This window comes from Lissotriton helveticus, chromosome 9 (assembly GCF_964261635.1).
Source record: "Lissotriton helveticus chromosome 9, aLisHel1.1, whole genome shotgun sequence".
Lineage (NCBI taxonomy): Eukaryota > Metazoa > Chordata > Amphibia > Caudata > Salamandridae > Lissotriton > Lissotriton helveticus.
Genome location: NC_136070.1, coordinates 541,690,313 through 541,716,629, shown reverse-complemented (window position 1 = coordinate 541,716,629; position 26,317 = coordinate 541,690,313). Strand labels below are relative to the sequence as shown.

The following is a 26,317-nucleotide window of genomic DNA, read 5'->3' as shown; positions in this document are numbered from 1 at the left end:
GTCTCCACTTAGTGTCACCGCCAGCTGCGTATCGTCAGCGTATGAGGTCATCATCAAACCCCACTGTTTGACGACTGCAGCTAGCGGTTTCACATATAGGTTGAACAAGGTAGGGCTCAACGCGAAGCCCTGTGGGACCCCCAGGCCCAGGGGATGGATGGTAGATTGGCAGGGTGGTATTGCCACTTTAAAGGTTCGATCTGAAAGGAAAGATCGAAACCACTGAAGAGCGGTGCCTGCTACTCCAGCTCCCTCTAGGCGTTGGATCAGTGTATGGTGGGACACAGTATCGAAAGCAGCGCTCAGATCTAATAGCAGGAGCGCTGCCGTACGTCCGGAGTCAAGTACCAGGCGTAGATGCTCGATAATATAGAGCAAGGCGGTCTCGGTACTGTGTCCTGGCCGGAAGCCGTTTTGGCTGGAGTCCAATATCTGGTTACGGGCCAGGTGAGCAGATAAGATTGAATTAACATGGGCTTCAGTGACTTTGGCAGTCCATGGCAGAAGAGATATGGGGCGGTAGTTCTCAGGCAATAGGGGATCAGAATTTGCCTTTTTCAAGATAGGGGTAACTACTGCCAGCTTCCACGCAGAAGGGACCGTTCCAGTGGACAGCGACATGTTAATTAAAGTAAGAATCGGTGCTCGACACAGCGGGGAAAGCGTACTAATAAGAGCTGGCTTTAGCGGATCCAGGGGAGAGCCTGATTTGACGCTAAGGCTAAGTTTGTCAAAAGCCTCAGCAGACAGATCAGGTAAAAGAGTCAACATCTCGTACCCCAAAGAATTAGGGTCAACTGGCTCTGGATCCGGTCGGCACGGGTCAAATCCTCGATATATTTTCTGCACTTTCTACATATATATATATCCGGCACTGACCTGTCTGAAGCCTAGAATGCCGGAAGAGATGCAGGAGCAGTTATTTATTATTCCATTGTTTAGGGGGCTGCATTGGTATGAGAAAAAATGATATATATATATATGTTTTTCAAATATATTTTTTATTATTTCTGGGGTCCCCGCACATGGGCGGGAATATTCTGTGCTTATGACTTTGATGAGTATACCCCTGGGAGAGAACTAGGATTACAGGTAAGTAACTTATCAGACACAGATATTTTGGCTGCACCAGGTGAAGAAATCACCCCAATATCTAAACATGACATTTAAGTTGCCTCATTGTGTTTTTAATTTTGTATCATTTACAGATTCGGTATTGTGGGAAGCATAGGGAAACAAAGCAGTGAAAAAAAAGTATCATCAGTCTGCCCACTTAGACCAGATGAAAGCGGTGAACTAACTGAAGAAATGGAGGCACCTACTCGGTTTCTTATAGAAATTGACAGAATGCACATGGAGACAGATGCAACACGAAAGGAAGCATTTGAAATTCTATTAGAGTATAAAGCAAAGGTAAGAGGACATATAAAGCATGTATTCACTTGTGAAGCAGTTACACTTTTTTTTCTAAATATTCTATCTTCCTGTGCTGTCACATATTTCTAATAAACGGGTAATTCACTGTGTTTGAGGTTAGAAAGAAGAGCCACGTGTGTTTTCAGGAGTCGAAACAGGCAAGTGGGAAAGCATTTTGAAACCTGCTCTGATTTTACGCCACATTTCCGCATTTAACTTTTTTCTCTGGGTACCTAAAGCCAAATGTATAAAAAGAGTAACAATGAGGAGAGAATCTCAGTAACTCAGAATGTATGTAGATTATATTTTTATAGCATTAACTTGCTGGAGAGTAGCACAAAATAAATACATGTTAAACAAATCCTATATCCTGTCAGGTTTTTAGCTCTCGGTTGATAGTGGAGCTATCACATATTTTGCTTACAGTATACTTTAAGTGGGGTTTGGGTACAGTTCTTCTACCATTGTGTTTTTTAAGAAACCTCTTTCAGCCATTGGCCTGAGACATCTTGTTTTAAAATAAGCTGGTTTTAATTTTTTAAACAGTGCAGGTATTATGCATTACATCAGGCAGGATGGAATATATGAAGTAAAAAACACCTCACAAATAAAGTGCTAATTTTTTGTAGCTCTCCACACCGATGAGGACGACGTCACAGAAGCACGGCTCCGCTCGCGACTCCGCTGACGTCACTGGAGCCATACGAGAGCCTCGTCGGCGTGATGACATCAGTTCCCTTTTTTCCGCGCTGTCGACGCTAACAGTTTTTCTTGGACTCTCCGTGGTTTCACTTGCTACTTTGTGTTTCTGCTTGTATTTCTGGTCTTCTTCTTGTTTCCTTTTTGAGGATGTCGTCGAGGAAGTCTGGCTTCAAGCCCTGCAGGGAGTGTGGAGAACACATGTCTATTACAGATCCACATGAAGATTGTGTCTGGTGCCTGTCATCAGATCATGACGTTGAGGAATGTGCCTGCTGTAGAAAAATGAATCCGAAGGCGTTAAAGGAAAGAGAAGCTAAACTCGTCACTGTCTAATTTAGAAATGAGCTCAACAACAGTTGTTTATTAAATTATTATTTAAAAAATAACTATTTCCTGCTGTCCAAGACATATAGCTTTTGTGGGCCTGGAATAGTTACACTTGTAGGAGTGTGATGGTAAGTAGTTGTGTTCGTACTATTATTGGCAGCATTAGCAGGGGCAATAAGTGGTGTAAGCTGTACTGGCGTCCTGGCGAGGGTCCTAGCATCTAACTTTTTCTTTTGTTTTTACAAATTAAGCTCTGCCTCATCTGCTGAAGTCCATCATTCAACTCTTGGGGGCAACTTTCATTTAAGTTCACCCCTTTCTATCTCGCGCATCCAGACATAGTCCCTGTCGGTATGGACCTCAGATTTTTGGTATTTCCTTGCTAATTCATGTGCTTTATAGACCTTTTTTTTCAACAGATGCACAAACAATCATGCCCCTGCATCATTTTGTCAATGAGGAGGGTTTCACACTCCTCCATGCTCATGTTATGTAATGTTTAGCAACTAGATAAAACAAAACACAAAATCCGCGGGTCTAGTGGAAAGCAAAAATAGTACACTCAGCACAGCAACAGGGAAAAGAAATACATTAGGGAAGTCCTATTTAAGAGGACGGAATCCCATCACCCACCAAAGTGGCATGCTTCATCATCTGGGATCTCCTCTTAGTTGCAAGCCTAGTGCAGCCAAGGAGCTACAACTCCTTTCTCATATTAGGAGGAGCTCCTGGAGGTTTTGTTGTAATGCAAAGGCTAGATCTCCTAAGATCAATGGAGCATAAAAACAGTGTGAGTGAATGTGCATTTATACAGTGTAGGAGGTGAAGAATTAAAATTGGCTACCAGGAGAAAAGAACATTTATTTGATATCTTGTGGTGTCAAAGGTTAAAAAACAGTGCAAGCGCGGTCTGATAAAATATGCGACTGCACTGGTCAGAATTAAGAGGGTCTGCAATCAATCAAATGTGAGTGCATAAATTCAAAAAAGTTAAAAAAAGTTTTTAGAACGATGCAACCTACATTCACCTGTGTAATACTTGTGGGTGGGTACTACAGGGATATTTGGTTGAGTCCTACTGAAAAAGAAAAGCAAATGATCGTATACCTTGATCAGAACAAAATGATATAAGTAATAGTGCACAAGTAGTTTCTGTACTTTCAAAGAACATATTCAATGAAGGAGTTGTTCTACACATTATGCAATGACATGCTAAAATACGGAATTAAACATTACCCTTACCGGAGCGTACAGGAGGACTGCTCACCGCTCCTGGTAACAACTCAGGGCGTGAGGCAACGCTTTGTGAACAAAGAGAAGGAAAAAACAGGCTAGAATTAGTGGACCAACTTGGACCCACCACTAATACTTCAATAGCATGTCTCGGTATATAGGGACCCAAACATTGGCGTAGTATGTAGAAAAAGCTTAGCGGTTTGCTCAAATATTATGTATGATGTTGAAAGGGCCGAGAATGTAAATACTAGCATGTCAAGACATTATGTGCAAGTGTGATTTGCCATTTTAGTAGCGTGAAATGGCAGTAAACGAGTTGTGTTGCACAGACATATATAGCGGTTGAGTTAGAGAGCAATAAGGCACTCGAAGCCACTGATAGCAAAGAGCCGCAGACTACTATTAATCTATGCATGTAACTCCGCATACCGTGTATAATGTGAGAAACACACGCACAACCGTGTGTCTGAAATCGCTGTAAGCGAGTCGTGTTGCACAAGCATGTGTAGGAGCAAAAAAAAAGTTTACAGACTGCTATTAATGTATGCTTTTGATCACACATACAGTGTGTATTAACATGAAACACATGCACACAACCACGTGTGTTGAAAAGACCACCCCAAGCATCCCACTGCACTTACCTATCCGTCGCAACCTCGGACTGGCATCCGGTTGCCACGAGCGGTAGTCGACGGTGGTGTGCGCGGCGTATTGCCCCAGTATTGGAACTTTCATGGATTCCCATGCTTTTGTATCATTCCCCGTCGTCGGAATGGGAGTCTCGGTAACAAAATAACATAGCAGTAGGTACAAAAGAGAAAGAAAAAGGCCTTGGGCTCATTCTTTTTTGTAGCATATCCGCCTCTTTTTTGTAAAAGAGACCAAACTAAGCATCAGCCAATCAGAAGAGCCTCACCCCATAGAACCCTCCTGAAGGAACCTCAGAGCCTCAGATTTTCTACCGCACGTTGTCCTTAGGGAGTCTCCTTTGAGCTCTGCTCAATCTCTACTCTTTCAGAAGTTTTTCTTCAGGATTTCTCTTCAAAATTGTAAGCTGTCCCTTCCAGGATGTCTGATAAGGAAAAGAAGAAGGCCCTTTTCAAGCCATGTTCCACCTGTGGCAAGTAAAGATTATTTGTTGAGGATAAGCATAAAGATTGCATCTACTGCCTCTATCCTGATCATAAGGCTGCGAACTGCAAGATCTGCCTCACCTTTTCAACCAACACCTTCCGGGATCCTGAGGGTAGGCTTCTTGCATGGCTTCAGAAGTTGAAGTCCAGAAAAGACACAGTCTCCAGTGACAGTGAGGACTCTTCATCAGCGTCATCGACTAGAAGGTCAGTCGAAAGGGGTAGGGGTTCCCCTTCTCCTTCTGTGGAGCATCCTTCTAAGGCCTCAAAAAAGACCCCCAGAAAGTCTGAGAGCCAAAGTCCAGTCGAATCTCCTCACCATGGTGAAAAGGAGAGGGTAGGACCATCTACGCCTTCTTCGGGTATGAAGACTGATCCAGCCTTCAAAAAACCCTCTTCTCAGTCTTCTGGAAAGTCTGACAGAAGTTCCACGTCGTCGACGATGAAGGCATCATCGAAGAAGGCTGCGTCGATGGAGGAATTGAAGCCTAAGCTTAAAATGGTACCGTCCACGGGCTCGTCCACGGGAAAATGGACGTCCACCGGATCGTCGACGAGGAAGGAGTTGTCGACGGCAGTAATAGCGTGGACAACGAAGATTTTGACGATGACAGCGACTTCGACGAAGATGTCGACGACGACAGCGACGTCGACGAAGATGTCGACGACGACAGCAACGACGAAGTGTTTGTCGACGATGGTGACGAGGGCTTCAACGACGACAACATTGACGACGGCAGGAGCTTCGACGGTCTCGTCGTCGACGGCATCGACGACACCCATCTCGTCGTCGAGTGTTCTTTCGTCGACGAAGCCGATGACGGCAGTATTATCAGCACCAGTGTCGATTTATCGTCAGAGAAAAGAATTACGATTTCTATGACCAGGATTACACCGGGCATGACATCTCCTAGGAGAGTTACCCCCTTGCCTCCAGCTCTACTTTTGGAAGAGGATGAGGATGAATCAGAGGATGACGATCAGGACTCATATGACTATGCAAACAGTCCATCCCAGCTTCTGGATAAATGCCAAGAAATGGATTCTGATGGAGAGTACAACCATGAATGTGGTTATCATCATCATCATTCTGCCCAGCCACAACAGTACTCGAGACAAGTCTGTACCATCATCTTTCTTGCAGGACCTTCACAACATGCTGCAGGATTACAAGTCTAGATGTTCACAACCTGCTGCTGTTCCAATTGCGCAATTGCAGGGAGTGCAGGAAAATGATGGACATCACGGACCCGCACGAGGACTGCATATGGTGTTTAAGCTCTGACCATGATGTGGATGGATGTTCATCTTGTCGGAAGATGAACCCGAAGGCCCTGCGGGAAAGAGAGACCAAACTTCTGGTGGCGAAGCTGAAGGGTGACAAGGGAAGAAAATCTTTGAGATCCCGTTTGAGAAGGTCGAGGTCGAGATCAAAGTCAAGAGCCAGATCTCGAGAGGAGTCGTCTTCGAAGTCCGCTTCAGACCATGCTTCGAAGTCGAGGAGGAGACATAAGAAGAAGAGACATGAGTCCCGGCGTCATTCCGGTAAGGAGTCGGTTTCGAGGTCGAGGTCACCGAAGAAGGTACGTTCCAAGGTGGTCACGATGGATGTCTCGGATCAGGAAAGTGAGGCTTCGCCTTCGGAGTCGCAAGCACAGTCACCGACTCAGACACAGACACAGCTTCGAATCCGTCTCCGGCGCCGTCCCCGTCCCGAGATGAGGAAGAAGTTCATGTGGATGAGGATTCTGCGCCTGTCGAAGAGCCGAATCCGAACCCTCCACAAGACCAGCCTGAGGGTCTTCAGCCACCTTTCCCAGCCCCAGGCCAGGACTCATCAGCGTTTGTAAACGCTATGTATGGTGTCTTTTCAAGGGCGTGGTACCCCTCTGGCACACCTTCGGGTCCCATGGGTCCTCTGGCCTTCAATTTAGGAGTCCCTCACTCCTATGCTCCGGCTCCATTCATGCCGTTCATGCCGGCTCCGACGCCACCATGGCAATACCTGGCTCAGACGAGGTCGTCAACGCCGGTACCGGCGTCGCCCGCTCCAGATCGACCTCGAGGGCAACCCACTGGACCATCGGATTCGATACCAACGTCGGTTCCGTCTCCGTCATAGTCGTTGGTGGATCCGACGGTGAGGCGTGCTAAGGAGAGGTCCAGGAGGGAGGCACAGCGCCTTATGGAGGAGCGCAGATATATGGAGTCACATCCTGATATGGAGGAAGGTGAACTGAAGGATGACTCTTTTGAGGATATAGCTGATGCTAGTGGCCTGGATTTTTCTCCAGAGTGGGAGTTACCATCCGGTTCTGATGCACCTTCAAAGGACGTCCAGCCTTATCATGTGGTGATGAGGAAGGCAGCGAAACTTCTGCAATTGACTTTACCCACAGTGGAGTTTAAGTCCAATCCTCTAACGGAAGTTTTACATTCACGCAGCTCTGTGGTGGAACCATTGCTTCCGTTTAATGAGGCCTTAACGGAGCCTATTATGGAGGTATTGAAAAAGCCACTATCAGCAACGGCGGTTTCCAAGAGTGTGGCGAGAAGGTACAAGGTTGCGCCTGAAGACCCTTCTTTTCTGACGTCTCATCCTTCTCCTGAGAGTCTGGTCATACAAGCAGCCTGTTCCATAAAGACTATGAGTCGTTTCCTCAGGTGCCTGGTGATAAGGATGCCAAAAAACAAGATCAGGTGGCTAAAAAGACCTTCTCCTCTGCGAGTATGGCTTTGAAGTCAACTAATGCCACTTGCCTTATGGGGAGGTATGTACATGCCCTTATGGATACAATGCGTTCTTTGGCTTCTAAGATTCCTGATGATAGCAGGAAGGATTTTGAGGAGGTGTTATCAGACGCACTGGCAGCGGCACGTCAAGTAATACAAAGTGGACTGGACACTGCAGACTCGGTGACACGTATCATGGGCACTGCGGTTGCCACAAGGAGATCGGCTTGGCTGAAATCTTCGGACTTTTCAGCAGATGTTCAAGCTGCTTTGCTGGATCTGCCGTTCTGTGGATCTGGTCTCTTTGGCAAAAAGGCTGATACAGCCTTAGAAAGATTTAAAGACAGCAGGGCTACTGCCAAATCTTTAGGGCTTCAAATTAGAGGTTCTGCAGCCAAGAGGTTCAGAGGGTTTGGACGCTCTTCCTTTCGCAAATATCGGCAAGGTCAGCAGCAGCAGCAGGAGCAGAATCCCTTGTACAGGTCTTATTGGGAAAAACAAAGGGCTCGCCCTGGAGGTCGTCAAGCCTCTTCCTCCTCTACCTCCTCCAACCCCCCAGCCACAGAAAAGCAGCCCTAGATCCGCCATTCAGGATCATGTGGGTCGGGTGGGGGGTCGGCTTACCCACTTTCTACGGGATTGGGAATCAGTTACATCAGATCTTTGGGTTCTCAATCTCGTAGAAAATGGGTATGCCCTTCCCTTTCGGGAATTCCCTCCCAATTACCCTCCTTGCCAGGGATATTGCTCAGAGGAACATCTGTTACTCCTACCGGAGGAAGTCCAAACTCTGCTAAGAAAGGGTGCGATAGAGGTGGTCCCAGAGCAGGAAAGGGGTCAGGGATGCTACTCCCGGTATTTCCTGATCCCCAAAAAGGATGGCAGGCTTCGTCCAATCCTGGATCTCAGGATCTTGAATTTTTATCTGAAACAAGAGAAATTCAAGATGCTCACCCTTGCTCTGGTTCTTCAGGACTGGATGGTGTCGCTCGACTTGCAGGATGCGTATTTTCACATCCCCATCCTGAAGTCGCACAGGAAGTATCTCCGTTTTACGGTGGGATCGCAGCACTATCAGTTTGTGGTCCTTCCGTTTGGGCTTACTACTGCGCCTCGAGTCTTCACCAAGATGATGGCAGTGGTGGCGGCACATCTCAGAAGGTCAGGGATTCCTGTATTCCCTTATTGGGACGACTGGCTGATCAAAGCAGAGTCGTCAGAGAAGGTGCTCCAGCATCTGCAGGAGACAACTCAGTTGTTGTACCAGTTGGGTTTTTCGATAAATGTACCCAAGTCTCACCTCGTGCCCTCCTTGCGCAACCTGTTCATAGGTGCTGTACTGGACACAACTGTATGTCGTGCATTCCCTCCACCTCAAAGGATTTGCGACATACAGGAAATGATTCCTTTATTATACAATGGAGCGGTTGTTCCAGTCCTGAAAGTCCTTCGCCTGCTCGGTCTGATGGCTTCCTGCATTCTGTTGGTCAACCATGCACGCTGGCACATGAGGGCGCTCCAGTGGTGCCTCCGCAGGCAGTGGTATCAGCACAACGGAGATCTCAGGGAGTCAGTGAGGATCTCCAGAGAAGCTGCAGCGGATCTGTCTTGGTGGGGCGTGGAAGGCAACCTGTCTCAGGGGAAGCCTTTTTAGTTGCCTCCTCCGGTGGCCACAGTGATAACGGATGCATCCACTCTAGGGTGGGGTGCTCATCTGGGGGATCTGGAGGTCAAGGGTCTTTGGTCTCCAGAGGAAAGGTTGCTTCACATCAACCTTCTAGAATTACGGACGATACGTTTGGCTCTCAAGGCCTTCCTCCCTTCCCTTCGCGGCCAGTCGGTTCAAGTCCTGACGGACAACACGACCGCGATGTGGTACATCAACAAGCAGGGAGGTGTGGGGTCGCAGTGTCTCTGCAGAGAGGCTCTGCGTCTCTGGTCCTGGGTTCAGGACCATCAGATTTGTCTGATGGCGAATCATCTGGCCGGAGTTCTGAACGTTCGTGCAGACAGTCTCAGTCGGCAGTTCTCAGCCAACCACGAGTGGAGGCTTCACCAGGAGGTGGTTTGCGACATCTTTCAGATGTGGGGGACTCCTCGGGTGGACCTGTTCGCCACTCGCGAGAATGCTCACTGCCTGTCTTTCTGCAGTCTCCAGTATCCGATGCAAGGACCCTTGGGGGACGTGTTTCAGTTGAGTTAGGGAAATCAACTCCTTTACGCGTTTCCTCCCATACCTTTGATTCCTCGGGTTCTGAGAAAGATTCGCCAAGACCGGGCCCAATCATATTGGTCGCCCCGGACTGGCCAAGAAGGGTATGGTATACAGATCTTCTCCACCTCTCCTCTCACCCGCCGCTCCGTCTCCCTGTCAGGGCATACCTCTTCTCTCAGATGGAGAAGCAGGTTCTACACCCCCACCTCCAGACATTACACCTTCATGACTGGAGATTGAACGGGGCAACCTGAGTTCCTTTTCTCTCCCGCCTGACGTGGATGTCATCTTGTCAGCCAGCCGTGACTCTACCAAGTCCATCTATTCATATAGATGGTCAAAATTTGTCACTTGGTGTGGAGGAAAGTCTATTGACCCTTTGAGAGCCAATTTATCTGATGTTCTCCAGTTTGCCCTTTCTCTGGCGCAGCAAAGGCTTGCTGTTGCCACAGTTAAGGGCTATCTTTCTGCGCTGTCGGCTTTTCTCTGTTTGCCTGATCAGCCATCTCTTTTCAAATCTCCTGTAGTTTTAAGGTTTTTAAAGGGTCTCTCGAATAAGTTCACTCCTGTTCCTTTTATTGTGCCTCAGTGGGACTTAAATCTTGTTTTGACTTTTTTGATGGGTGCCCCTTTTGAGCCTTTTCACAAATGTCATTTGAGGCTTTTGACTCTTAAGACAGTCTTCCTCGTTGCAATAACCTCGGCAAGGAGGGTAAGTGAGCTACAAGCTCTTAGTACAAAGCCCCCTTTCTTGACCATTCATGCTGATCTAATGGTTCTTAGGACCAGGGCTGCTTTTCTGCCTAAAGTGGTGACTCCTTTCCACCTTGGTCAATCCATTACCCTCCCTACCTTTTATCCTCCCCCGCACCCTTCCAAGGAAGAGGAGAGGTTGCACCGTCTGGACCCCAAAAGGGCGGTGTCCTTTTACTTGGACAGATCTAAAGACTATCGTTTTGGATGACCAGCACTTCATTGGGTTTGCTGGTTGCAAAAGAGGAAGAGCGGTCCTTCAAAAAACTTTGTCAAGATGGATCGTCCTCTGTATAAAGATCTGCTACTCTTTGGCCGGTAAGGAACCACCAGAGGGTATAAGGGCTCATTCTACAAGAGCTAAGTCTTCAACCTCAGCATTGGCTAGAGGGGTTCCTGTAGAGGATATTTGTAGGGCGGCAACTTGGTCTTCCCTCCACACTTTCGCAAAGCATTACTGCTTGGATTCCGAGGTGAGGAGGGACGGCCACTTTGCGCACTCTGTCCTCCAGGATTTCCTGGTTTAGAAGAGTGGACACCCTCCTCCGGGAGTGGGTACTGCTGTGGGACTCTATTCACAAGGTGAGGAATCCACACGGCAGATGTATCTATCAGAAGAACAAGTTACTTACCTTCGGTAACGCTTTTTCTGGTAGATACAATATCTGCCTGTGGATTCCTCACTGACCCACCCGCCTCCCCCTTGTCCACTCTTCTATACCAGGGTTTTCTGTAATGTATTTATTTTATTGTCAAGGGGTTGTTTATTTCAAATGTTTTATCGCATTTGCTTCACACTGTGTGTGTTTTACTTTGATATTTGTACTGCGTATACAGTGTATATGTCTACTGTCATTGATCCGTCCATGTGCCTCGAAGGTACGGAAAAAAGGGCGGAACTGATGTCATCACGCCGGCGTGGGCCTATTATAGGCGTCGGTGACGTCAGCGGAGTCGCGTGCGATGCCGTGCCTCTATGACGTCCAAGTCCGTGTCGGCGCGAAGCTACAAAAAGAATTTCCGAATGTTGCTGACGCAAGGGGATATTCACAAGGTGAGGAATCCACAGGCAGATATTGTATCTACCAGAAAAAGCGTTACCGAAGGTAAGTAACTTGTTCGTTACTTCTACAGGAGGAAGTGCTGACACTGTTAAGAAAGGGTGCGATAGAGGTGGTCCCAGAGCAGGAAAGGGGTCAGGGATGCTACTCCCGGTATTTTCTGATACCCAAAAAGGATGGCAGGCTTCGTCCAATCCTGGATCTCAGGATCTTGAATCTCTATCTGAAACAAGAGAAATTCAAGATGCTCACCATTGCACAGATTCTTCAAGCGCTGCTGGAAGAAGACTGGATGGTGTCGCTTGACTTGCAGGATGCCTATTTCCACATCCCAATCCTGAAGTCGCATAAGAAGTATCTCCGTTTTACGGTGGGATCACAACACTATCAGTTTGCGGTCCTTCCTTTTGGAATTACTACTGCGCCTCGAGTCTTCACCAAGGTGATGGCGGTGGTGGCAGCACATCTCAGAAGGTCGGGGATTCCAGTATTCCCCTATTTGGACGACTGGCTGATCAAGGCAGAGTCGTCAGAGAAGGTGCTCCAGCATCTGCAGGAGACAACTCAGTTGTTGTACCAGTTGGGTTTTTCGATAAATGTACCCAAGTCTCACCTCGTGCCCTCCTTGCGCAACCTGTTCATAGGTGCTGTACTGGACACAACTGTATGTCGTGCATTCCCTCCACCTCAAAGGATTCGCGACATACAGGAAATGATTCCTTTATTATACAATGGAGCGGTTGTTCCAGTCCTGAAAGTCCTTCGCCTGCTCGGTCTGATGGCTTCCTGCATTCTGTTGGTCAACTGCAGGGAGGCTCTGCGCCTCTGGTCCTGGGTTCAGGACCACCAGATTTGTCTGATGGCAAATCATCTGGCCGGAGTCCTGAACGTACGTGCAGACAGTCTCAGTCGGCAGTTCTTGGCCGACCACGAGTGGAAGCTTCACCCGGAGGTGGTTCGTCACGTCTTTCGGATGTGGGGGACTCCTCAGGTGGACCTGTTCGCCACTCGCGAGAATGCTCACTGCCTGTCGTTCCGCAGTCTCCAGTTTCCGATGCAGGGAGCCTTGGGGGACGCGCTTCAGTTGAGTTGGGATTCGCAACTCCTTTACGCGTTTCCTCCCATACCTTTGATTCCTCGGGTTCTGAGGAAGATTCGCCAAGACCAGGCCCAAGTTATATTGGTCGCCCCGGATTGGCCAAGAAGGGTGTGGTACACGGATCTTCTCCACCTCTTCTCTCGCCCGCCGCTCCGTCTCCCGTTCAGGGCAGATCTCCTCTCTCAAATGGAGGGCCAGGTTCTACACCCCACCTCCAGACATTACACCTTCATGCTTGGAGATTGAACGGGGCAACCTGAACTCCTTTTCTCTCCCACACGATGTGGTGGATTTCATTTTATCAGCTAGGCGTGACTCAACTAAGTCCATTTATTCTTACAATTGGGCTAAATTTGTCTCTTGGTGTGGGGAGAAGTTTGTTGAACCTTTGAAAGCCCATTTATCTGATATACTACAGTTTGCTCTTTCTTTGGCGCAGCAAGGAGTTGCTGTTGCTACGGTGAAGGGCTGTCTTTCGGCATTGTCTGCATTTCTCTGTTTGCCGGACCAGCCGTCTCTTTTCAAATCTCCTGTGGTTTTGAGATTTCTGAAGGGCCTCACAAATAAGTTCCCTCCTACTCCTTTTATTGTTCCTCAGTGGGATTTAAATCTTGTATTAACCTACTTGATGGGTTCTCCCTTCGAACCCTTGCACAAGTGTCCCATGAGGCTTTTGTCTTTTAAGACAGACTTCCTGGTCGCGATCACCTCGGCAAGGAGGGTAAGTGAGCTTCAAGCTCTTAGTTCCAAGCCTCCGTTCTTGACCATTCATGCTGATCGAATGGTTCTCAGGACCAGGGCTGCTTTTTTCCCTAAGGTGGTGTCTCCCTTCCACCTAGGTCAATCTATTACCCTTCCTACCTTTTATCCTCCCCCTCACCCTTCCAAGGAGGAGGAGAGGCTACACTGTCTGGACCCAAAGAAGGTGGTGAGTTTTTATATTGATAGAACTAAAGACTATCGAATGGATGACCAGCTCTTCGTTGGGTTTGTTGGCTGTAAGAAAGGAAGAGCGGTACATAAAAGGACTCTTTCAAGATGGATCATCCTCTGTATAAAGATCTGCTACTCTTTGGCCGGTAAGGATCCTCCAGAGGGTATAAAAGCTCACTCTACTAGAGCTAAGTCTTCGACTTCTGCACTTTCAAGAGGTGTGCCAGTTGAGGACATTTGTAGAGTGGCGACTTGGGCCTCCCTCCACATTTCGCAAAGCATTATTGCTTGGACACTGAGGTGAGGAGGGACGGCCACTTTGCGCGCTCTGTCCTCCAGGATTTTCTGGTGTAGAGAAGTGGACACCCTCCTCCGGGAGTGGGGACTGCTGTGGGACTCTATTCACAAGGTGAGGAATCCACTGGCAGATGTATCTATCAGAAGAACAAGTTACTTACCTTCGGTAACGCTTTTTCTGGTAGATACAGTATCTGCCTGTGGATTCCTCACTGACCCACCCGCCTCCCCGTCGTCCACTCTTCTATACCAGAGTCACTGTAATGTATTTATTTTATTGTCAAGGAGTTGTTTATTTCAAATGTTTTATTGCATTTGCTTCACACTGTGCGTGTTACCTTGATACCTTGATATTTGTACTGCGTATACTGTGTATATGTCTACTGTCATTGGTCCGTGCGTGTGCCTCGAAGGCACGGAAAAAAGGGCGGAACTGATGGCATCACGCCGGTGTGGGCCTATTGTAGTGTCGGTGACGTCAGCGGAGTCGCGTGCGATGCCGTGCCTCTATGACGTCGTCCACGTTGGCACAAAGCTACAAAAGAATTTCCGAATGTTGCTGACGCAAGGGGGATATTCACAACGTGAGGAAGCCACAGGCAGATACTGTATCTACCAGAAAAAGCATTACCGAAGGTAAGTAACTTGTTCTTCTTGACCATTTATGCAGATAAGTTGGTTCTTAGGACCAGGGCTGCTTTCCTTCCTAAGGTAGTTACTCTTTTCCATATGGGACAGTCCATTCCTTTACCAACCTTCTATCCTCCCCCTCACCCTTCCAAGGTGGAGGAGAGAGTTCATTGTTTGGACCCTAAGAGAGCTGTTAGCTTTTATTTGGACAGAACAAGAGATCTGAGACTGGATGATCAGCTCTTTGTGGGCTACATTGGGAAGATGAAAGGCAAGGCTGTGCACAAGTGACCTCTCTCCAGGGGGATCATCTTCTGCATCAAGATTGCTACGCCTTGGCCAAGAAGGACCCTCCTAAAGGTATCAGAGCTCATTCCACCAGAGCTAAGTCTTCTTCTTCTGCTTCAGCTAGAGGTGTTCCTGTTATTGATATTTGTAAAGCAGCAACTTGGGCCTCCCTCCATACTTTTGCAAAGCATTACTCCTTGGATTCGGAGGTTAGCAGGGATGGCCATTTTGCTCAATCTGTTTTGCAAGATTTTTTGGTCCAGTCAGGTAGACACCCTCCTCCGGGAGAGGTACTGCTTGGGGATTCTATTCAAAAGGTGAGGAATCCACAGGCAGAAGTATCCATCAGAAGAACAAGTTACTTACCATCGGTAACGCTTTTTCTGGTGGATACAGTATCTGCCTGTGGATTCCTCACTGTCCCACCCACCTCCCTGTTGTCCACCTGTTTCTACCAAAAGATGCTTGTACTGTTTAACATGAGTGTTATTAATATGTCCTAATCATGCTTATGTTTTTATAGTGAGAAATGCTTGGCCTGTTGCTGTTTCTCCATCCCTTTATTGGTTATGCATTTGTATATATATACATCGTATACTATGTATACATGTGAAAATGTGTCGGTCCGCCAGTTTGCCTCAGTGGCACGGAAAGAAAGGGCGGAACTTACGTTAGCAAACCCGACAAGGTCTTCTTATGGCTCCAATGACATCAGTGGGAGTCGCGAGCGGAGCTGTGCTATTATGACGTCCTCGTCGACGTGGGAGAGCTAGGAAAGAATTTCTGCGAAATGCTGGCGCAGGGGATATTCAAAAGGTGAGGAATCCATAGGCAGATACTCTGTCCACCAGAAAAAGCATTACCGAATGTAAGTAACTTGTTCTTCTGATAGATACATCTGCCGTGTGGATTCCTCACCTTGTGAATATCCCCTTGCGTCAGCAACATTCGGAAATTCTTTTTGTAGCTTCGCGCCGACGTGGACTTGGACGTCATAGAGACACGGCATCGCACGCGACTCCGCTGACGTCACCGACGCCTACAATAGGCCCACGCCGGCGTGATGACATCAGTTCCCTTTTTTCTGCGTCGTCGACGCTAACGGTTTCGGGATACTCAGTAGCTTTTGGTAGCTCTGTTACTTTTTTTCCTCGTTGTGAGAAGTTGGCCTGATGTGCAGTGTTCACTATTCTAGTGATCACTATATATCAGTCCAAACAACCCTTATTGATGATTGGTTGTAAGTCAACCTTATAGACCAGCTATCCTAGTAGCATGGATACGAGCAGTCTAAGGCTAAGACTCTAGAGGGCGTGTTAAGCCAGCTGTTTTACCATCACATTACCCCTTGAACACCAAGTGAAAGGACACCACACAAGTTGTTATGAAAATAAACAGTGTATTTATTTATAACAAGACTACCCTGGCTCTTTATGAGACAGGGAGCTAAGCACAATACAAAACTCTTAAGAAAATACTTTAAGTCGCACAATTTACACAAATGCCCGAGGGGCACGTAAAACCATATACTACAAAAGTGGAATGCGAATTACTAGCAGGTAAGTAACTATTCTCATAGACTTTAGAAACGCTAGTCCTACAATACTAAACACTTAGATTAGTTGCAGGAGGCCTGTGGACGTCGTGTGCAGAGTGGGAACTCTCCCGCGTAAGGCGGGAAAAAGTCTATGGAGGCTAGAACTCACAAAGTTACTGTTCTCGGGCGAACCCGACTAGCTGGGACGAAAACGGGAGTGGATCCGAACACTTGGAGTGTTGGACTATGCTGGGGCACCGGAGTGCTGGATTTACCTAGCCCAGGGGCTGCGGCTGCATAGGGTTCAAGTTGCGTCGGAAACCCACGTTGACGGACCAGGAGCCTGAAGAAGAAGTTGCTGGCAGGCGGCCAGTGAAGAAAAGTTCGAAGAGATCCAAGCCTGGATCAGGGAGGAAGAAAACCTGAAAGCAGAGAGGACCAAGTTCTGAATCACTAGCCAGTGATTAAGTGGGCACCAGGATGGCACCGGGCGAAGTCACCGCAGTCAGGTGAGTGGGCGCTGCTGGGCTCTGCAGTCTCTCGGACCAGGAGGCGTTGTCGGCGACCAGGATGGAGGTGCGAGCTGTCCCACGAAGGTACTTGCTGTCGACGTCGCTGGACCCAGGATTGGGCAACAAGTCTTGGCAAATGCAAGGCCCACGCGGTGGACCTAAAATGGCGTCTTGAGTGGACCAGGAGGGTCCAGGGTGCTTCTCTGGAGCAGGGAAGCAAGGGCCAGTCTGGAGCAACCAGACCAGCAGTGTTAGTTGTCGTGGAGCGTCGTGAAGGGGCCACTAGCCAACGGGCAAGCGACCTGGACAACGCGGTGAGCAGCAAAGAGCAGAAGGGCCCCACGCCGATCTCGTGGATGCAGGGGGGCTGAACTTCGGTGCTGGAGCTGCTCAGGGTCGGGGCTTCTCTTACCCCAAGGCACTCAGTCGAGGGTCACTCAGGCGTCGTGCTGGACAAGCGTCGTGCAGTTCTGAAGATGGCCGGTCCCTCGAGGTCTCGTCACACCCACGGATCACAGCTGGGCTGATGATGCAGGTTGAGGTCAGAGGTGCCAGGGAAGCCGGTTCTCGTCATGCTGGAGCAGTCTTGATCCGAAGGAGAGACTGGCAACAAACCGCGAAGCTTGGTTGGTGCCTGCTGCTGCAGGGTGACTACTCCTTAGTCACAAGGGAGAAATCTTGGGAAGAGTCTTGAGTTCTTCTTGAAGAAGGTCGGTTCAGGATTCAAAGATTGATCTGATTTGGAAGGGGGCCAGTTCCTACCTTTATCCTGCAAAAAGGGGCTGGCACGCGACTAAGTCCTGCCCTATGGGTGGGACTAGGAGGGGGGTGGTTACACCCCTCTCCTTTGGCGGGCTTTCCCCAGGCCAGGGGCTGGAGTGCCCCTGGAACTGGTTTCAGCCGGCCTATGCACAGTGAGCACCGGGGTGCCACTTGCAGTCACCTTCCTCTAAAGCCCTGCCTACCTAGGATACACAAAATCCTGTCTGGGACGGTGCTGGCACCGCCCCTGACAGGAAACCCTTTGTCCTTGCCTCCTGCTCTGGGAGGACTCCCAGCAGCAGGAGGGCAGACTTGTGTCTCGGTGGCAGCATCCATTTTGTGGAGCTAAGGCTATGTCTGACTTTAACCGGGGTTACAGGTTACATACATGTCGTGTCCCTCTAGAAGGGTGGAATGCTAACCCCGTCGCCAGAATTGGCGAGGGGTTAGTATTCCAATTCGTATGACACCTTACTCGACATGTTTTGATAAAGCGATACCAGAGTTGGCATATAACCGCGAGGATTATAATGCACTTTAAGAGTATATGGTATGCGATATCATGGAAACGGCTAAGGGATGGATCCCGAAAGCCGCAGACAGGCCCAGCTCATGCCAGAGCACCATCTCACACGATTCCAAGCACTCTGCCTTCAGGATTGTTAAGGCCTGCCATAGGAGTGACTGATAGGAGATCTGTGTGTCCATTTAGGTTTAGATATAGGGATACTATATCTAAAGCAAAGGGTGAGTACACCACCTTGCCCCCAGCTGTCAAGCAGCCAGTTGTGTCTGTTTGGTTAGTCAATCCAGGGGTGGCATAATACATGCTGCAGCCCCTGGGAGACTTCTGGGTGCACCTCAGCCCTGGGTACAGGGACTTGAGAGGGCCCAGTGCCAATTCAGTACCTGGGTACAATTTGGATTAGAGAGAACAGCTAGGCTGTGGGTCTGATTAGCAGGCCCACAGCCAGGGAAAGTCGTAAACCAGTGAAGCAAAAAGCAAAAATCTGGGTGATCATAGGATTGCAGACCCTACTCTCCTACATGACCCCCCCCCAAACTTTGGGACAATAAACTAACCTTGACCAGGTGAGTCTTCTTGCTCTAAGTGGAAATACCTGGAGAGCCCATCAGCATTGCCATGATCAGCACCAGGTCTGTGCTCCACTGTAAAATCCATCCCCTGTAGGGAAATGGACCACCTAAGTAGTTTGGGGTTTTCACCCTTCATCTGACTTAGCCATAAGAGGGGCTTATGGTCGGTCTGAACTGTGAAGTGAGTTCCAAACAAGTAGGACCTCAACTTCTTCAGGGCCCATACCACAGCAAAGGCCTCCCTCTCAATAGCTGACCAATTTTTCTCTCTGGGGGTCAGCCTTCTGCTAATGAAAGCAATTGGCTGGTCGTTGCCATCAAAATTCAGCTGAGATAGAACAGCTCCCACACCCAACTCAGAAGCATCTGTTTGGACAATGAATGGTTTGGAGAAGTCTGGACTCTTTAGGATAGGTGCTGTGCACATGGCCTGCTTTAGGTCATTGAATGCTTTCTGACAGCTTTCTGTCCACTGAACTTTCTTTGGCATCTTCTTGCTTGTCAGGTCATTAAGGGGGGTCACTATGGACCCATAATTTCTGACAAACTTCCTATAGTACCCAGTCAGGCCCAAGAAAGCTCGAACCTGAGTCTGGGTGATTGGAGGAGCCCAGTCCTTGATGGCCTGTATCTTACTCTCCAAGGGTTGAACCTGGCCTCCACCTACAAGGTGGCCCAGGTATACAACCTGTGTCTGCCCTATCTGGCACTTAGTGGCCTTGATAGTGAGGCCTGCCTTTTGCAGGGCCTCTAACACTTTCCTCAGGTGGACCAGGTGATCCTCCCAGGTGGAGCTAAAGACAGCAATATCGTCCAGATATGCTGCACAGAAGTCATCCATCCCAGTGAGAACTTGATTCACCAGCCTTTGGAAGGTGGCAGGTGCATTTTTCAACCCAAAGGGCATTACCACAAACTGATAATGACCACCAGGGGTAGAAAATGCTGTCTTGGGCCTGGCTTCCTCAGCTAACCTGATTTGCCAGTACCCAGCAGTCAGGTCAAATGTGCTTAAGTAGTTGGCAGAAGCCAATCTATCTATAAGTTCATCTGCCCTTGGTATTGGGTGGGCATCAGTCTTAGTGACTGCATTGAGGCCTCTGTAGTCTACGCAAAACCTCATCTCTCTCTTACCACCCTGGGTGTGAGGCTTTGGCACTAGAACTACTGGGCTAGCCCAAGGGCTATCTGAGGGCTCAATGACTCCCAACTCCAACATTTTCTGCACTTCTGTTTTGATGCAGTCTCTGACATGATCAGGCTGTCTGTAGATTTTACTCTTGACAGGCAGACTGTCCCCAGTGTTAACCTCATGGGTACACCAATCAGTTTGGCTGGGTGTCAGAGAGAACATATGTCTGAAGGATTGCAGAACTTGCCTGCAATCCTGTTGCTGATGTTCAGAGAGGCTGCCACAAAAGACAACACCATCTACTGATCCATCATCAGGATTCTAAGTGAGCAGGTCTGGGAGAGGGTCACTCTCTTCCTCCTGTCCCTCATCTGTGGCCATGAGCAAGCTCATGTCCTTCCTGTCGACATATGCCTTGAGCCTGTTCACATGGAGCACCCTGAGGGGGATCCTGGGGGTTCCAAGGTCCACCAGGTAGGTGACCTCTCCCTTTTGCTCAATGATGGTGTGGGGCCCAGACCATTTGTCTTTGAGGGCTGCTGGGGCCACTGGCTCCAGTACCCACACCTTCTGTCCAGGCTGGTATACAGTCAGGACAGCCTTTTGGTCATGCCAAGCTTTTTGGAGTTCTTGGCTGGCCTCTAGGTTTTTAGATGCCTTCTCCATGTATTCAGCCATCCTGGAGCGGAGACCAAGTACATAGTCCACTATGTTGGTTGCAGGCTTTTTGAGAGGTCTCTCCCATCCTTCCTTCACCAAACACAGGGGTCCCCTTACAGGATGCCCATACAGAAGTTCAAAAGGGCTGTAGCCAACCCCCTTCTGTGGGACCTCTCTGTAAGCAAACAAGAGGCAGGGGATCAGGACATCCCATCTTCTCCTAAGAGTTTCAGGTAGCCCATGAATCATCCCTTTGAGGGTCCTGTTGAATCTCTCAACAAGCCCATTGCATTGTGGGTGATAGGGTGTGGTGAACTTGTAGTTCACACCACACTCCTTCCACATTGCAGTCAGATATCCTGACATGAAGTTTGCACCTCTGTCAGAAACAACCTCTTTAGGGAAGCCCACTCTGGAGAACACTCCAACTAGGGCCCTTGCCACTACAGGTGCTGTAGTGGTCCTAAGGGGAATAGCTTCAGGATACCTGGTGGCATGGTCCACCACCACCAGTATAAACTTGTGCCCTGATGCTGTCTGGGGTTCCATTGGACCAACAATGTCAATCCCCACTCTTTCAAAGGGAACCCCCACCACAGGTAGTGGTATGAGGGGGGCCTTTGTTGTGCCACCTGACTTACCACTGGCTTGGCAAGTGACACTGGAGCGACAAAACTCCTTGGTATTCTCATTCATGTGGGGCCAGTGAAAGTGTGAGACAAGCCTGTCCCAAGTCTTTGTCTGACCTAAATGACCTGCAAGGGGAATCTCATGGGCCAAGGTGAGAAGGAAACCTCTCAGAGACAAGGGGATGACCAGCCTCCTGGTTGCACCAGGCTTGGGGTCTCTTGACTCAGAGTACAGGAGTCCATCTTCCCAGTATACCCTGTGGGCACCTGTGGCATTCCCTGCAGCCTCAGCAGCAGCCTGCTGTCTGAGGGGTTCAAGGGAAGGGCAGTCTAACTGTGCCTTCCCCAGGTCTTCTCTGGAGGGTCCCCCTGAGCCCAGAAACTCAACTTGATCAAGTTCAAGCTCTTTAGGCTCAGTTTTCCTCAGCTCTCTCAGATCAGCCTCCTCAGAGACTTGATCCTCAACCTGGGGCAAGGGGGAAGGCAAAGCCTTACCCTTACTGCTCTTCTTCTTGGGAGGTGTCTGGTCCTTTCTTCCAGGATCCAGCACCTGTTCAGTGGGGCATTTTCTGGCCTGTGACCTAGTCACAGCAAGCACATGTGCTGGCAAGCCTAACATTTCCATGTGAGTCCTCTGCTCCACTCCTGACCATAGGGATGACTCCAAATCATTGCCCAACAAACAATCCACTGGGAGGTCTGAACTAACCACAACTTTCTTTTGGCCACTTACCCCTCCCCAGGAGAAAGCAACAATCGCCATACTATGACTGGTAGTGACGTTGCTGGCATTGGTCACCAGGAAATCTGTACCTGGCATGATCTGTCCAGGGTCCACAAAGTTAGGTGTCACCATGGTGACACTGGCACAAGTGTCCCTATAGGCCGGAGCCATTTTGCCATTTATTAAAGGTGTCTGCCTGTATTTGCCCAAAGTATTGGGACTTACATCAGGGGACATATCCATATCCCCTGTACAGACAAGGACAGCCTGAGTGAGTGTGCCAACTAAGTTGTCAGACTCCTCAGTTCCCAAGGTTAACCCAACTAATCCCTTGGGAGGTGCACTACCACTACTGATTGTACTAGGGGGTGCAGTTGCCTTAGGGGCTGTAGTGGTAGAGGTTTGCCCTCCTCTTTTGGTGCACTCACTAAACCAGTGAGACTTACTTTTACAGTACTGGCACCACCTTTTTGACTGGCCTTCTTGAGTCTTCTTCTTCTGGGAAGCCTGACCCCCACCCTCTTTGGTTTGTTGGGGACCTGGTGAAGACTTCTGGTCATTTTGTTCACTCTTAGTGTTACCCTTCTGGTCTGCTTTCTTCTGACCACCCTGGTTCTGGTTCTGGTTCTGCTTGATCCTTGTTCTGACCCATTTGTCTGCCTTCTTTCCCAATTCTTGGGGAGAGGTCAGATCTGAATCAACAAGGTGCTGGTGCAACAACTGGTTCTGACAATTATTTAAAATTTGTTCTCTCATCATCAGATTATACAATCCTGTGTAATCAGTAACCTTGCTACCCAGCAACCAGCCCTCCAAAGCCTTAGTGGCACTATCCACAAAGTCAGACCAGTCCTGAGACTGAGTTTTCTGGGTGTCTCTGAACAGCAACCTGTACTGCTCAGTGGTTAAACCAAACCCATCAACCAGTGTATTCTTCAGGACCTGGTAATTGTTAGCATCCTCCACTCTTGTAGTGAGGAGCTTATCTCTACCTTTGCCATCAAAGGAGAGCCACAGTATAGCTGCCCACTGACTTTGGGGAATGCCCTGCACAGTGCAGGCCCTCTCCAAAGCAGCCATCCATTTCTGGATGTCATCCCCTTGCTTAAAGGGGGGCACTATTTTTGTCAGGTGTTTAGTGTCTAAACCCTTCTCTCTATCTCTTGGGAGATTGCTGCCACCAGTGGGAGCTAACCCACTCATCTGCTGCTCTCTAGCAAAGGCAAGCTTCTCTTTGGCCAGGGCAAGTTCTTCCCTTTCAATCCTCAGAGTAGCCTGCCTCATCCTGGCTTCATGCTCCATTCTCTGAGGGGAAGTCAATCTCCTCTGTGGAGAGTTCCTTCTCCTCTGAGAAGAGGCATTAGAGTGCAGAGACCTATTGGAGTCCCTAGAAAGAGATCTATCTCTCCTAACTCCAAGGTTAGGCCTACTTAGGGTCAGTACTGGGGGTCCCCCAGATCCTAACCCAAGCAAGTCTAAGTTGGCCCTAGTTAGCCTTCTGACTACCTCAAGACCTTTGTCTACCTCATCCCCAGAGAGTTCCTCTTGATCCTCCTCCTCAACTGCATTGGCAGTGTTGGGGAGGCCTGGATCCCCAGAGGTACCCTCTAAGGCTGGCATATTCCCATCTAGCTGAGAAATCTTTCTCGCATCATAAGTCTCTAAGAGACCTATTAAAAAGGGAATGGTGGGGTTAGACCCCTGTTTCAATTTCCTGGAGGTACACACTTGTCTCATCTCCTGGAAACTGAGAGCTGCATATCTTGATTTGACCTGTGGAGGGTCAATATCCACAAGGGGAGTCTCAGTAGATTCTCCTTGGGTAGACATGCTTTTCTAGTGAGGTGTAAGTGGTGCACTTACCTACACTATATGTTTGCCTACTGATCCCTTGCTAGAGTTGTAGTTTAGGGTGTGCTAGGCCCTAGGAGCTACAACAGCTGGTTCAGTAGAACTCAGAGTATTCTAAGCTAAGTTATATGTACCTTAGTACTTATGTGATCTTTCACAAGATATTCTTAGGATATGTGTGGTAAAACAAACAGCAAGCTCAAATCCCAACCGCTGCTCACCAATGTGAGAAGTTGGCCTGATGTGCAGTGTTCACTATTCTAGTGATCACTATATATCAGTCCAAACAACCCTTATTGATGATTGGTTGTAAGTCAACCTTATAGACCAGCTATCCTAGTAGCATGGATACAAGCAGTCTAAGGCTAAGACTCTAGAGGGCGTGTTAAGCCAGCTGTTTTACCATCACATTACCCCTTGAACACCAAGTGAAAGGACACCACACAAGTTGTTATGAAAATAAACAGTGTATTTATTTATAACAAGACTACCCTGGCTCTTTATGAGACAGGGAGCTAAGCACAATACAAAACTCTTAAGAAAATACTTTAAGTCGCACAATTTACACAAATGCCCGAGGGGCACGAAAAACCATATACTACAAAAGTGGAATGCGAATTACTAGCAGGTAAGTAACTATTCTCATAGACTTTAGAAACGCTAGTCCTACAATACTAAACACTTAGATTAGTTGCAGGAGGCCTGTGGACGTCGTGTGCAGAGTGGGAACTCTCACGAGTAAGGCGGGAAAAAGTCTATGGAGGCTAGAACTCACAAAGTTACTGTTCTCGGGCGAACCCGACTAGCTGGGACGAAAACGGGAGTGGATCCGAACACTTGGAGTGTTGGACTATGCTGGGGCACCAGAGTGCTGGATTTACCTAGCCCAGGGGCTGCGGCTGCATAGGGTTCAAGTTGCGTCGGAAACCCACGTTGACGGACCAGGAGCCTGAAGAAGAAGTTGCTGGCAGGCGGCCAGTGAAGAAAAGTTCGAAGAGATCCAAGCCTGGATCAGGGAGGAAGAAAACCTGAAAGCAGAGGGGACCAAGTTCTGAATCACTAGCCAGTGATTAAGTGGGCACCAGGATGGCACCGGGCGAAGTCACCGCAGTCAGGTGAGTGGGCGCTGCTGGGCTCTGCAGTCTCTCAGACCAGGAGGCGTTGTCGGCGACCAGGATGGAGGTGCGAGCTGTCCCACAAAGGTACTTGCTGTCGACGTCGCTGGACCCAGGATTGGGCAACAAGTCTTGGCAAATGCAAGGCCCACGCGGTGGACCTAAAATGGCGTCTTGAGTGGACCAGGAGGGTCCAGGGTGCTTCTCTGGAGCAGGGAAGCAAGGGCCAGTCTGGAGCAACCAGACCAGCAGTGTTAGTTGTCGTGGAGCGTCGTGAAGGGGCCACTAGCCAACGGGCAAGCGACCTGGACAACGCGGTGAGCAGCAAAGAGCAGAAGGGCCCCACGCCGATCTCGTGGATGCAGGGGGGCTGAACTTCGGTGCTGGAGCTGCTCAGGGTCGGGGCTTCTCTTACCCCAAGGCACTCAGTCGAGGGTCACTCAGGCGTCGTGCTGGACAAGCGTCGTGCAGTTCTGAAGATGGCCGGTCCCTCGAGGTCTCGTCACACCCACGGATCACAGCTGGGCTGATGATGCAGGTTGAGGTCAGAGGTGCCAGGGAAGCCGGTTCTCGTCGTGCTGGAGCAGTCTTGATCCGAAGGAGAGACTGGCAACAAACGGCGAAGCTTGGTTGGTGCCTGCTGCTGCAGGGTGACTACTCCTTAGTCACAAGGGAGAAATCTTGGGAAGAGTCTTTAGTTCTTCTTGAAGAAGGTCGGTTCAGGATTTAAAGATTTATCTGATTTGGAAGGGGGCCAGTTCCTACCTTTATCCTGCAAAAAGGGGCTGGCACGCGACTAAGTCCTGCCCTATGGGTGGGACTAGGAGGGGGGTGGTTACACCCCTCTCCTTTGGCGGGCTTTCCCCAGGCCAGGGGCTGGAGTGCCCCTGGAACTGGTTTCAGCCGGCCTATGCACAGTGAGCACCGGGGTGCCACTTGCAGTCACCTTCCTCTAAAGCCCTGCCTACCTAGGATACACAAAATCCTGTCTGGGACGGTGCTGGCACCGCCCCTGACAGGAAACCCTTTGTCCTTGCCTCCTGCTCTGGGAGGACTCCCAGCAGCAGGAGGGCAGACTTGTGTCTCGGTGGCAGCATCCATTTTGTGGAGCTAAGGCTATGTCTGACTTTAACCGGGGTTACAGGTTACATACATGTCGTGTCCCTCTAGAAGGGTGGAATGCTAACCCCGTCGCCAGAATTGGCGAGGGGTTAGTATTCCAATTCGTATGACACCTTACTCGACATGTTTTGATAAAGCGATACCAGAGTTGGCATATAACCGCGAGGATTATAATGCACTTTAAGAGTATATGGTATGCGATATCATGGAAACGGCTAAGGGATGGACCCCGAAAGCCGCAGACAGGCCCAGCTCATGCCAGAGCACCATCTCACACGATTCCAAGCACTCTGCCTTCAGGATTGTTAAGGCCTGCCATAGGAGTGACTGATAGGAGATCTGTGTGTCCATT

At 49.1% G+C, this 26,317-nt stretch overlaps 1 protein-coding gene across 12 annotated transcripts in view; it reads left to right on the top strand.

The window, feature by feature from the left end:
* The window catches only part of LOC144781519 (uncharacterized), a 2,047,367-nt gene that overhangs the window by 1,011,721 nt on the left and 1,009,329 nt on the right, over positions 1-26,317 (top strand). For 11 of the 12 annotated variants that reach the window (XR_013601003.1, XR_013601004.1, XM_078660419.1 and 8 more), the window contains one exon: positions 1,209-1,413. Coding sequence is in view for 10 of the 12 variants with exons in the window: in XM_078660419.1 (XP_078516545.1) it covers positions 1,209-1,413 (205 nt within the window). In the remaining 2 variants the exon portion in view is untranslated. Of the gene's footprint in view, positions 1-1,208; positions 1,414-2,045; positions 2,476-26,317 lie in introns of those variants that run through there. The other variant, XM_078660422.1, reaches the window with a different exon arrangement.